At 41.2% G+C, this 12,342-nt stretch overlaps 1 protein-coding gene across 1 annotated transcript; it reads right to left on the reverse strand.

The window, feature by feature from the left end:
• Positions 1-284: 284 nt before the first annotated feature.
• On the reverse strand, positions 285-10,713 carry GDF10 (growth differentiation factor 10). The gene is made up of 3 exons (XM_030453377.1): positions 10,334-10,713; positions 5,937-6,844; positions 285-476 (listed from the first exon to the last, which is right to left on the reverse strand). The coding sequence occupies exons 1-3, from the start codon at positions 10,629-10,631 to the stop codon at positions 285-287; spliced, it is 1,398 nt and encodes a 465-aa protein (XP_030309237.1). The 5' UTR covers positions 10,632-10,713.
• Between the last annotated feature and the right edge of the window lie 1,629 nt (positions 10,714-12,342).

The following is a 12,342-nucleotide window of genomic DNA, read 5'->3' on the forward strand; positions in this document are numbered from 1 at the left end:
TGACACTTAAATTTCTCACTAAGCGCCAGATGTCTTGACTATAGGGGTTAGGAAGACATTTGTAAAAGTATTGAATTTCTGAAAGATGAATATAAAAGAAAATTACGCCAGTAAGACATATCCTTCATGGTGAGTACTGCTGTAGTCTCTCTGCATACTTTCTGTAGAGGAATTGTAGACTTGCGTTCATTCATCAGCACAAGTGGATTAATTTCCCATTTACAACTTTTCAGCTGTAGCTGGGCAGGATGCATAGGTCTCATTAAAAATGTCTTTGTATGAACTTATCTGCAGGCACAAGTTTCAACTGACATATTGGGATATACCTTTAAAACAACATTTTTGTTCTCATCTAAGAACAGGACACTGAGTGAGGTCATTTTGTCAGGAACACAGCAGGGTTCTGGGATGCCAGGAATGATTCCTACTGCTTTTACGATGCTCTGGATTGTAGCATGATTTGATGGCCAGACAATCTGGAACAGAGAAAGAAATAGTTATCACTTCATTTATGAGCACTTTCCCACATAGACTTGGAAAGTGACAACAACTGCATTTTTTTTTCCCCTCAAAAAGTGAATATATTTGATTGAGTCACAGGGCCATGCAGCATAGTCAGTCCCTCGCAATTCCAGCTTTCCTGCCCTGGGTGCATCCAACAGGTATTTTGTGTTCCTTTTGCTACCTTCATAAATACCAGAGGAGGGCACTGGTGGCACAGCCAAGTCAGTAGCCTGGAGAAAGAACCTTCTTGACTGCACCTACTAGATGCTGAAGGAGGGCATGCAGGGGAAAAGTACTAAGGTGGGGCACTCTTCTTAGTCCTAAAATGTTATCTTTTGTTTTTTTAATCTTTTGTCTCTCTTGGAAAACTGGCTACTGTAAGTACTTCCAAAATTACTATCCTGATGTTACAGTAGTTTTTCTTCTCATGTATGCTAACCTGGAATTAGTTACTTTTCCCCAGAGTAATTATTCTCTTTTAAGGAATAGAGTGCTCCAGAAGCACTGATCACCGGGGGAGTCAGTCTGGAATAGTGAAACAACCTTGCAGAGCCTATTTCGTACTTGCAGTCTCTCTCTGCTCCTCTCTGCCTTTCTCACCGTGCTTCCCCTCCATCCCCCTGCCTCCCAAGGTAGCCTCAAAGTGGAAGAAGAAAACAAAAGGTGGGGAGAACTGGAAAAATACGAAGTGAGGTTTCACAGCAGCTTTACATCTACACAGTGTTCAGAATATAAGCCACAAATTATTTTCTACTATTGATTTCTGGATGCAGTAAAGAATTCAAGAAAAGTATTTCAGATTTGGAGGCAGCCATTAGACATAACAGGAGTGAGAATAAAAAAAATAAAAAAAAAAAAGGGAAAAAATAATGCTTCTTTTTATCATTACCACTTCGTTAAAGCTGTGTAGTTTAGTTTCCAACCTTATACTCTCTCTTTTCTTTATCAAGGAGGGGGATTAATAGAGAGCATCTGTCATTCGGTTAATTTCCAGCCCAGCGATAAACTGTGACACCATCTCAGAAAATGAATACAGCAGTAAAATTGTTATAGTTTTTTGGATACAGTTTCACAATTTTTCTGTACAGATCTGGTGTATGTGGCACATTAATCTTTCATCACTGTTGGTACATAGCTCTGTATTGGGTGGAAAATTACATCTGTGAGACAACAAATAGGGACTTCAGTTACTTCAAGTGAGAAGAATTAGTATCTCCTGTGTCTTCTCTCTTTTTTAAAAGATAATTGAGCATTGGCAAAACATTATTTATATTTCAACATGAAAAGCTATGTAGTCCATGGGTATAACGAAGGAGCTATTTTATGGATAATTCAGTTTTGATACATTTACTTTAAGTGAAATGTATCAGCAGAGTAGATAAAAACTTTAATTGCTATGAAGGCTTTATGACGTTCCTCAGCTAAACTGATCTCATTTGAGCCATTACGAGGAGAAACTGTGAAATCCATCCTTGATCCTTCAGGGCTTCTAGACAGCATCTTTCTAGCCAAATCTCAACAAGTGACCAATCCTGTAAAGTGCCTTTCTCTAATTAGCAGATGTCAACGGAATTAAAAACTCCTTGTTCTCTCATGCCACTCTTCATCTTTAGATTTCAAAGGTGTCCACAGACAAGCAGCAGTGAATTAGTCTTACAGCTGGACAACAAGAGTAACTTTAATGTGTTTAAGCAAGTCCAGGTTTCGGATTTTCTGACCCCATGCAGCAGAAGGCCAACATTCCCTTCAGTGCCAGTTACCAGCTTAAGAACCTGCAGAAGATCCTACTAGGATCTTTTCCAGCTATGCCATCTCTAATATCTGCAAGGAGCAAACAGATGTGAGCAAAATTTGTCATCAAGAGCTGTGTACAAAAGCACTAATTATGTTTCTAATGTACACACTATGTACAATAATATTTACAGAGAAAAGTGCTCATTATGGACTATTAGTCTGTACAGAATCTGGCTGCCTGAGCCCTACATCTACAGCAGAGTCAGACAGCACAACCATCCCACAGCCAGCCAGACTCCAATTTTCCAGCCCCTCTGGAAACCTGGCACAAGTGTTCAGTGATCATAGGTTGGCTTTACATTAATTAGCCTTTGTACAGATGTGCTAAAGTGGAAAGCTTGAAATAATGAGTTCAGTGCCCAGTAGTGATGGTGCTAGAGTTTTGAATGTTGGCTACTAAGTTACATACAGCACACCAGGTTCTGATCTTAATCTCTAGGACAATCCTAGCTCAGGACTATTTTGGTCCTCAGAAAATAGAAGGATGGCAATGAAGCCAATAAGTTATTGACCTGCAGACTTGAAATACTTTAGAATTTCTTCTGCCTGGATTATGCCCTTGTAAAATCTGCTTTATCCTTAAATTTCCCCTCAAAAAACACATTCCTCACCCCCCAACCTTAATAAGCAATACTTCTTAGCTTCAAGAAAGTCTTCTTTTCAGATTTAAATTAAATGAACTCAAAATAAACTGATACACTTACAAGGATAAAATAGCCCAGGAAAGGATATATTTGCACATACTTCTACCACACATAGGACTAGAATTTATCTGGCAAATGCAGCCAGTGATTATTAACCATATAAGCTAGTGTTCCCCCTCACAGTTCAGGGCATAGGAACTTCAGCAGTAGGACAGTTTAACTTGTGATAAGATTTGTACCAGAGCTGTTTTGTATCTAGGTCAAGAATTGCAGTTAATAAAGTATCTGGGCAGGGTGATGTACCAATACTTTGAAAAAAATAATCATACACTGTGATGGTTCTGAACATGCCAGGTGTATCATTCTATCACTGCAGTTCTAAAAGACTACCTTGGAAATAAGGTTTCTGTTTTCCATACTCAGACTGACTGTGTAGACTAAGTCTTCATGAATAGCCATCAGCTGACTTTTTTGGGGGGAGAGTGCCAAGACCATATGCTTGCTTTCCTGACTTAGGGTATATATGCAAGAGCAATAGCTATGATCACTCCATAATATTTAGCAACTGAAACTTCATTCATGCTATTGTAGTAGTTATCTCTGTTTATTAGGAAATAGTAATTTTTAAAAGTTACAACTGTCATTCTACCTCTATTTTCCCCCTTTAAAAACACAAAGGTAAAAAAAGGAGACCTCTTCCAAATCAAAACAAATCATAGTTTGTCAAATCCAAAATCCCCAGTTCTATGTATCTGTGATTTAGTTTTGAATTTCTCTGGGGTTTTTTGTTTGTTTTTCTGCACCAAGATACCAGTGCAGCCACATTAATTTATCTATAAAACAAATTTCCAAATAAGAACTAAAGTGATTTTGATTTACAAGAAAATCTTTATTATTAGAGTAAGAAGTATAATATTAAGTAATCTTTCTAGATAAGACATTAAATAAGTCAGCAACAGAAGCTTATTTAAGTATTCCAACAAGAAATGGATCCACTGTCTTTTGGTTCTTCCTGATTTTGTGTCACAAGAAGCTACATGTGTTAAATTTATCTTCTATTATTTTTTTCCTTTGGTATGTATGAATGGTACATTAGACTGCAGGGCTATGGCAGAGGACCTGTATTCCTAAACTGTGTTTTGTTTCAGGGAAGTTAAATGTTTTCTGTCTTCCATGATCTCTGTATAGTACAACAAAAAAGGGAAGTTGGATGTGAGTCTGTGCAAGCTTTAATTTTTACTGACCCATTTGTCAATTCATATATACATGGTCCAGCATCAGATAGTTACACAAGAACATGATTTGTACACTGTTCTGTGCTGTATGGATTTTCACTGTTCCTGGATTTAAACTAGCTTCCATATCTACTCTTTCTGAAATCAGACTACTTATTTCAACACAAAACTACATCTATCTCCCTGTCCGTAATGTAGAGCAGATTCCTGTCTCAGAGCTTTGAAATCCTCTGCTGTAAAGCACTATCCATTAGTTATTTGCTGAGTGAGCATATGCAAAGATGTCAGTAGAATAAACAGTCAGGTCATTTGTAGATAGAGTTGGAAAATTGCAGTTTTTAAGCAGGCAGTTTATATAGTGCTTCCAATCCTCCCCTCCCCCATTACTTGAAAACCCTATAAAATGATGATAATTTTTGTGCTGCATAGGATTGCCAACATTTCTACCTCTTGCCGTAGAGCAAGTGAGTGGGGAGTGGGCCAAATCCTGTTTCACTGGAACAGGAATTCATGTTTACCTCTCTATTAGCAAATTTCACACTGCATCTATAAAAGAAATTCAGCTTTAGGATGTTACAGACAGCTCTGTGGCCTTTCCAGCCACGTAAGTTAATTTTTAGCTTCTTTGTTCCAGAAGGATTATCTTAATTTTAAGAATTTAGTAAATTAGAAAAGCACTAGAGAATTTTGAGACACAAATATCAGCTTAACCAGAATTCATATTTTCAAAGTGACAGGCTATTTCTTGAAGTTATAAATAGCTCAGAGTCACTACTCTGTATTTTAGTCCTGAGGTCTTACCAGTGGAATTCAGTAATATTTTGATGGAGCAGTTTGTTTTCTTATTATCATATCATTTATTCTGCTACCACAACAGAATATTTTGATGCTTTAGTGTGTGTACCCATATTTTAATAGGCTTCAAGATATAAGATTTATAGGCTTTATGGCTTCAAGATATAAGATGAGAAGCTGTAGATAAACCTGAGACATTTTTCTTATTCTTCAGGTTACATTAAAAGATAACTTGGAATCTTTTTTGCACTATAATAAATAAGTTGATGGAAATTATATTGATTAAATTAGTTAGGCTTAAAAAAGGCAACAGAACACAATTAAAAGGGCAAAAAACTAAAGGAAAATCTAACTAAAGAAGCAATTGGTTTGGCAGAACACCATAGATTCATAGAATCATCATGGTTGGAAAGGACCCTCAAGATCATTAAGTCCAACCATCAGTACTACACCACTGTAACCACTAAATCATCACCCAAAACACCACATCTACTGGGTTTTTTAATACCTCCAGGGATGGCAAGCTCCTTGAGCAACTTGTTCCAATGATTCACAGGAATAATTTCTTTCAGTGAAGAAATTTTTCTTGATACCTAATCTGAGCCTTCCTTGGTGCAACTTCAACCCATTACTTTTGTCCTGTCACTGGTCACTGGGGAGAAGAGACCAACACCCACCCCACTACAGCCTCCTTTTCGGTAATTGTAGAGAGCAATAAGGTCACCCCTCAACCTCCTCTTCTCTAAGCTGAACAGCCTCAGCTCCTTCAGCCTCTCCTCATAAGACCTGTTCTCCAGACCCCTTCTCAGCCTTGTTGTCCTTCTCTGCAGCCTCTCCAGCACCTTGTGGCTTTCCTATACTGTGCTGCCCAAAACTGCACCCAGTACTGGAAGCGTGGCCTCACCAAGGAGATGCACAGCAGATACACTGTTTGCAAGCTAACAACAATGAAAAGGCATACTACCTTGGGCATAGGAAATTCACATGCCCCTGCACAGTAGTAGGCATCAAATGATTTGGGAGATATGATCCATTCATTCCAGCCAATATCAGCAAAGTCAACTTTCATGTATCTTCTCGAACAAATCCTTGGCTCATTCCATTGTTTCCGCCTTGCTTTCTTCATTGTTTTCTCGTCAAAATTTAGCACCTGAGACTTTTTAAATGTTTCTGTATTTTTTTGCCCTTTTCTCCTTCGGTCTAAGCGTGAGGCTTTTGGTTTCAAGGACTTGTAGACATTATCCCATATGTCATGTTTGTTGTATTTATTGTTGTTATGATCTACTTCTGGCAACTCATTGTTCTGAAGAGAGCTAGAGAGGTCTGTATCCCTCCTCACTCGGGTGTCAGTGGAAGCATTAGGGGATACATTGTGGTCCCCATCATTGGAAGGGAATGGATCGTAACGCTGTAGGGTGACTGCCACACTGTTAGGTTCAGAGATGGCAAGATCATTGGCATAAACTAGTATATAAGGTAAATGACTGTTGACCTGTTCAGGGAAGGCCTGGTGTTTCTCCCCAGAATGAAGTTCAGCACAGAGGATGAGCTCTCCAGCCTGTTTTGATTCTTTTATGACGTGTGAAATGTCCTTTGCATGCCAAGTCCCTCTCCTTTGAAGAAACATGGTGATGTTCCCTTTCACTGCTCCATAGGCAGAATTCTGGTGAATGCTTTGAAAAATGATATTGAGTGGCAGGACCTGAGGCAGATGAAAGAGATGGCAGGAGGAGTTCTTGGACCGCTTACAAAACACTTCTCGGTGCCGAGGGCCTCTGTCAGCATAGAAGTGAAAAGTAGCAGCAAGGATCACCTCTGAATCCTGCATGGATGTCAGATTGAAGCAGTACAAGGGCTTCTGGGCCAAGAATTCTGTAAGAGAGATATAACATGGATAAATCTCTGAGACTAAAAATGGTAGTAAAACTCTTAAGTGAATTTAGAGAATTTTATTTTCACCCACTTCAGATCAGTTACTTACAGTCAGCTTGTCACTTCATCAAAACCATGGTGAATAAGAGGAGGGAAAAAACCCTAAAAATGTTTAATAGTAATATTACAATAATAGCAGGACTGTTCAACATGCTAAGCATTTTTTGTGTTTATGAGGAGTAAAACTCTTCCCAGAGATTTTTAGTTTCAGACTGCCTTTCATTCTAGGCAGGCAAGAAAAGCAATTCTTGTTTCTATTTCATTTATAGCAAAGTCAAACTCAGAGAAACTATCATACTTGCCCATGATGGAGCCTAGTACCTTACTCAGTATTCCAGCTGAAAACCAGGTTTACAATTAATATTCAAAATGGTCTAATCACAGCTGGCTGCAAAGATTCCTTAAGATCTCTGGGTGCCAACTCTGTGGGCAACAGCATATAAAATTAATCATCTGTAAGTAGTGCACAAGAGACATTTCACAAGGGGACTGGAAGTAAGCAGTATGGCACATTTCTGGGATCATAACTTTTATGAGCCTTCCACTATAAATTGTATAAATTATATAGGAGCTTTGTTTAAAACACTGTGAAACCTACTTGGTTTCTAAGACTTGTGTTTTGATCTACTTGAATTTAGTGATGGCTGCTGTTGAATAGAAGTTGACTCTTAAAATTTGAACTCCCCTTAAGATAGCTTCTTTTTAGCTAGTTGAACAATTTTGATGGTTGGACTTGATAATCTGAAAGGTCATTTGCAACCTTGATGATTCTATGTTTTGTGCTCAGGTTACATCTCTACTCTCCTCTGAAGGAAGAAGAACAGTTTTACATTAGTAACTGCAACAGATTGCTGTCACAAAGACCAATTTCTCCCAATCTCTGCAACCTCGGTGAAGTTGGACAAAAACTTAGAATTTCACATTTGGTCACAAACCATTTATGACTTGTCTGTGTAACTAACCTCAGTCTATTGGTGATGTTTTCTAAAACTGCAGAGTTCCCTGAAAACTGGAAAGTTCTCAGAGCAATAATGAACTCTGGAGAACATACATAGAGGTAGGCTGAGAGCGGGTGATCAGGTGATTGTGAAACACTCTTCCTGAAGTTAAGTATAACTAGAGAAATGTGAAGAAGTTATATTTGGAACATGAGCAAATAGCACATGAATATATACAGCAAGTGCCTCACATTGAATATGGAGAAATATTACATATTCACTAACCCAATCATCATCATGTACAGCCTATAAGGGATATTTAGGATGATAATACCACTGTGTAGTTGAGGAGACTTCAATAATGTGTATAACAAAGGAGAACCAACATTTTGCACATACAGTGCCTGCATTTTGGCAGTGGTAACTGATGCTGATGCTCAAGTGTCCTCCAACAGCTTTAAAGTATATCACAGGAACAGAAGTTTATAGGTTTTCTGAAATGTACATTTTTTTTTTTTTTAAAAAAGAAAGACTATTGCTTGGGATAATGAAAATTATTGTACCTGTTTTCTGTTTTGCTTATCTCAATAGGATGAGAATTATCATTCACATTTTATAAAGAACGTGTGTTCTACTTTTCTTGTTAGAAGAAAGAACATGCCTACTTCTTTCAGAAGAAAACACTAGAATGTTTTTTGAGAAGGTAAAAAACCCTCATACCATCAGATAAGGTTCTTCTTCCCCCCTGCATCTTGTGTCAGTCTATGGTTCATTGCAGACTGTTCGTCACTAGGTTGATGCATTAGAAAGGAAAGCACAATTTATTGTCATAACAAAGAAACATGGCATAGGAGCTTCTGCTTTCATGCCATGACACTGGGAAAAGATGGGATCCAGCAGAGAAAGTACAGAGATGGCACACCAGAGACAGGAGTTTTGGACAGAGGTGTGATTTTTTTCTGTTGCACAGAAAGACAAGTCCCTTCCAAATATCTCTGCCTTGGTTTCACAATCTGGCAGATAAAATAATATTGATTTGTAATTGTTCAGTAGTGTCTGTCTGTGGGTAGAAAATGCTGCTATTTTAGTGTTGTGGACCACTTAGATGCAAGTAACTTGTTCAGCAGATTAACTGAAAAATGAAGAAAAAGAATATAGTGCAATTCTTGCATTCTTCCCAAACTGTTCTTGTGGTTCAGGGCCTTGGGCAGCAGCCAATAGCAGCTGCTCAGTACACAGAAAGGTAAGAGTGATAGTAGGAGGTCATGGAACCATCCACAGTGGAAGTTCCTTCATAACCTCTGTTAGCAGCTGCTGGCTGATGATCTAAAGCATGATGATTTGTTTCTCTCCCAAATATCTGTGATTGCTTTACATCTTAACTCCTAGATTTCTAGAAATTTTCATTAGTCACTTGCCCTTACAACAGGATCTTCTCCTTGAATGTAATTACTTTTTTTTTTTTTTTTTTTTTTTTTTAAATAAAACTTACATTTGGCATAAGAGAGAAATTAAGTTGGGGTGCACTGGAGAATAGGAGTTATTCTGCAATACTGTAACCATTTCCTAAAATGCTCTATGCTGCATTGTATTTATAAATGAGACTCTTAAATGTAAGAATGAGAATTTCTCTTAATGAGAAATTGATGGAAACTTACTGAAGAGAGAGTTTTAAATTAATCTAACAAATATGCCTATGAGAATTTGCATTTCTGGCAATGTAAAAGAAATTATATTCTAGAAACTAATATAATTCTTATTTTAAGAGCTAAGATCTTAGCTGTAGTCAGTAAGAGTTAACTGAAGAAGGAAGAAATTTTCCAGAATAGTATTTTGTGTTTCTTTGACAAAGCATAACAAATTTAAAGAGTATTAACTATGCCAAGTTCTTTCTTATTCTGAAACAAGATTGGGATAACAAAGTGTAGCTTTGACACAGTATAGACACTCTTCCACCCTCGTGATCAAGCCAAGTGGAGCTGGGAAGAGGGAGGGCAGGCATCCATCCTCTCAGGCTCGCAGCGCGGTTTAGGATGCGGAGCAGCGCTGTGCGGTCAGCAGGCGGCACTCCCAGCAGAGACTGCGAGAGGAGCCGGGGGAGAGGACCTGCGGCTGGACTCCTCTCTGCGGGTTTTGTGCTCCCAGTATCGCTGAAAAGATTATTTCGACTCAGTGTGATGTGCGCTGGGAACATTGGGAACAGGGTTTCTTTTGCCGATCGATGGTTTGCGACCGCAGCCACGGAGGCTTTGTGAAGGGAGATGCCTTGTAGGACACTCTCGGGGGAGGGGAGGGGATCGGTGAAGTCGGAGACCTACGTAGTAGAGCGGAGAGGCAACACCGGACCCGTGTGGTTAGCAAGGGTGCCCCAGCATTCACCCAGCCTGACACCCACCGCTGTCAGTGACAGCCTCGGCGCAAGCCCGTCACTTTAAAGCGAAAGAGGAGCGAAGGGGCTCCGGCGGTGCTCCCCGCTCCCGGCCCGTCTTACCCGGCCTGGCTCTGAAGCTGCGGATGGTGTTGCCGTCGCCGGGCCGGCTCCCTTCCCTGTTGTACTTCTCGTAGAGCTTAAGCATGTGGACAGCTACCATGTCCTGTGAGGTGCTGCCCAGAGCAGGGGGAGGCGAAGAGCCCTCACGGGGGTCGCGGTCGCGGAAGGACGAGTCCCGGGCATCCCGGGGCTGGACGGGACAGGTGGCCTGGCTGCCGGCGCCGTCCCCCGCAGGAGAGCGGCAGCCCCCATGGCCCAGAGCCCAGAGCAGGAGGCAGCAGGTCAGGCGGCTGGCCATCGGGGGATGCTGCGGGGCGGCCGGATGCAGAGCGGCAGCGGCTCGGTCGCTGCCTGCGTCTGGATCTCCCGGTTGGCCCTGCCTCACCGGGGCGAAGGGGCGGTGGGGCCAGGAAGGGAGGAGGGAGGATGGTGGGGGCCCCCACCTCCCTTCTTCCCTCCCTCCCTCCCGCCGCTGCCGCTGATGCCGCTTTGGCTGGGCCAATCCCCGGGCCCGGGGGTGAGCAGCTGCGGCCCGGAGGCGGCGGAGCGGGGCTGCGGCGGGGAGCGGGGGCAGAGCCAGAGCCAGATCCAGCGGTTGGGGTGCGGGGGTGACTCAGAGGAGACGCTGCATTCTGCCAGCCTGGGCCTTCCCCTGTCTTCAAAGCGCAGGGGGCGAAAGGAGCTGGATTATTGAAGCGAACTGGAGGGTGATTGGAGACACATGTCACCGCAGTGGCAGCGAGAGCTGCGGCGGGGAGGCACTTGGCTGGCAGCGCCAGCGAGGGCGGAGTGCTTGAAAATAAAATCTAAAAGATAGAAGCAAATAGAAAACAGGCCGGCAGGCAGGCGGTGGGAAAGGACGGGAGGGGAGTAGAAGGCAGGGACAACGTGAGAAGGAAAGAGTGCGCATATTACCTGCAGAAAGAAGTGTAAAGGTCTTCTCTGTTTCCATCAGCAGAGACGACGGTGCTGTCTTGGAAAGGCAACGCCGTAAATAGCTTTTGTTTCATGGAACCCGGAGAAAAGAGAAGTCCCCGGTGGGTCCTCACTCTGGAAGACCCAACGTGAACCAGCCAAGAGTGCAAAAAGGGTCACTGATAATTCCGAGCAGATACTTAAATAGTAGAGGCTAGAGAGGCTGTGCATAGGTGAACTTTAGTTATTGGGCTGTTTCTGAGCGTGATCTGAGGAGGAGAACACTGGTGTGAATTTTTGAAGGATTTACATGGCTTAGGTTGAAAGAAGTTGATTTAAAACTGAATGGTGCACGTTGCACTCATTCGTCATGTGACACAGGTAGTTCTGAATCACAGTTTATAGTCACAAAGGGGGTTTAAATGCTACTAGAATGAAAAGCAGTTTTAAAGACAACCTATAAGGAGAGTAGTGTATTTTAAGTGATTTTGTTATTTTTGCCTCCATTTTTAAAGATTGTCCTCCAGTAGCCAAGACAGTTACTCTTCTTGGAGAATGTACAAGGCAATAACAGTAAAGTTGTTGGAAAAGTCTACTGTTCCTGTGTACAACACAACTCTTTTGTGATCTTTTTAACCCAGGACTGCCAAATCCAAGCAGATACTATTGAAAACCTCTATAGTTTTTGGGTCATGAGAAAGAAAGGTTTGATTCATTTTAAAACTAGCACCAGGTCACATTGCTCTGTGCCTCTTGAATGTATGAAACGAACAATTTGCAAATACAAATTTGCTCAAATGTAGGTTGCTATAGTATCTAAAGTATCAAAACTCCCATTATTTACTCTTTGCTTATAAATAAGCCAAACTATCCTTTGATGCCTTTTTTTTGTTTGTTTGTTTGTTTTGGTTTTGTTTTTGTTTTTCTTCCATGGTAGCATGTTCATGACCTCCACCGGGGGTGTGAGTGAACCCCTTTTGTTGTTTGTGTTTTTTGTCTGTACTGTTTCTATACAATTAAGGTCCTGTGAAAAGGAGGAAGAGGCAGCAGGAGGTAGGAACAAGCTGGGCTATTTTGGACCAGTGTCCCATTAA

The sequence above is a fragment of the Calypte anna genome, chromosome 6 (assembly GCF_003957555.1).
Source record: "Calypte anna isolate BGI_N300 chromosome 6, bCalAnn1_v1.p, whole genome shotgun sequence".
In the NCBI taxonomy this organism is placed as follows: Eukaryota; Metazoa; Chordata; class Aves; order Apodiformes; family Trochilidae; genus Calypte; species Calypte anna.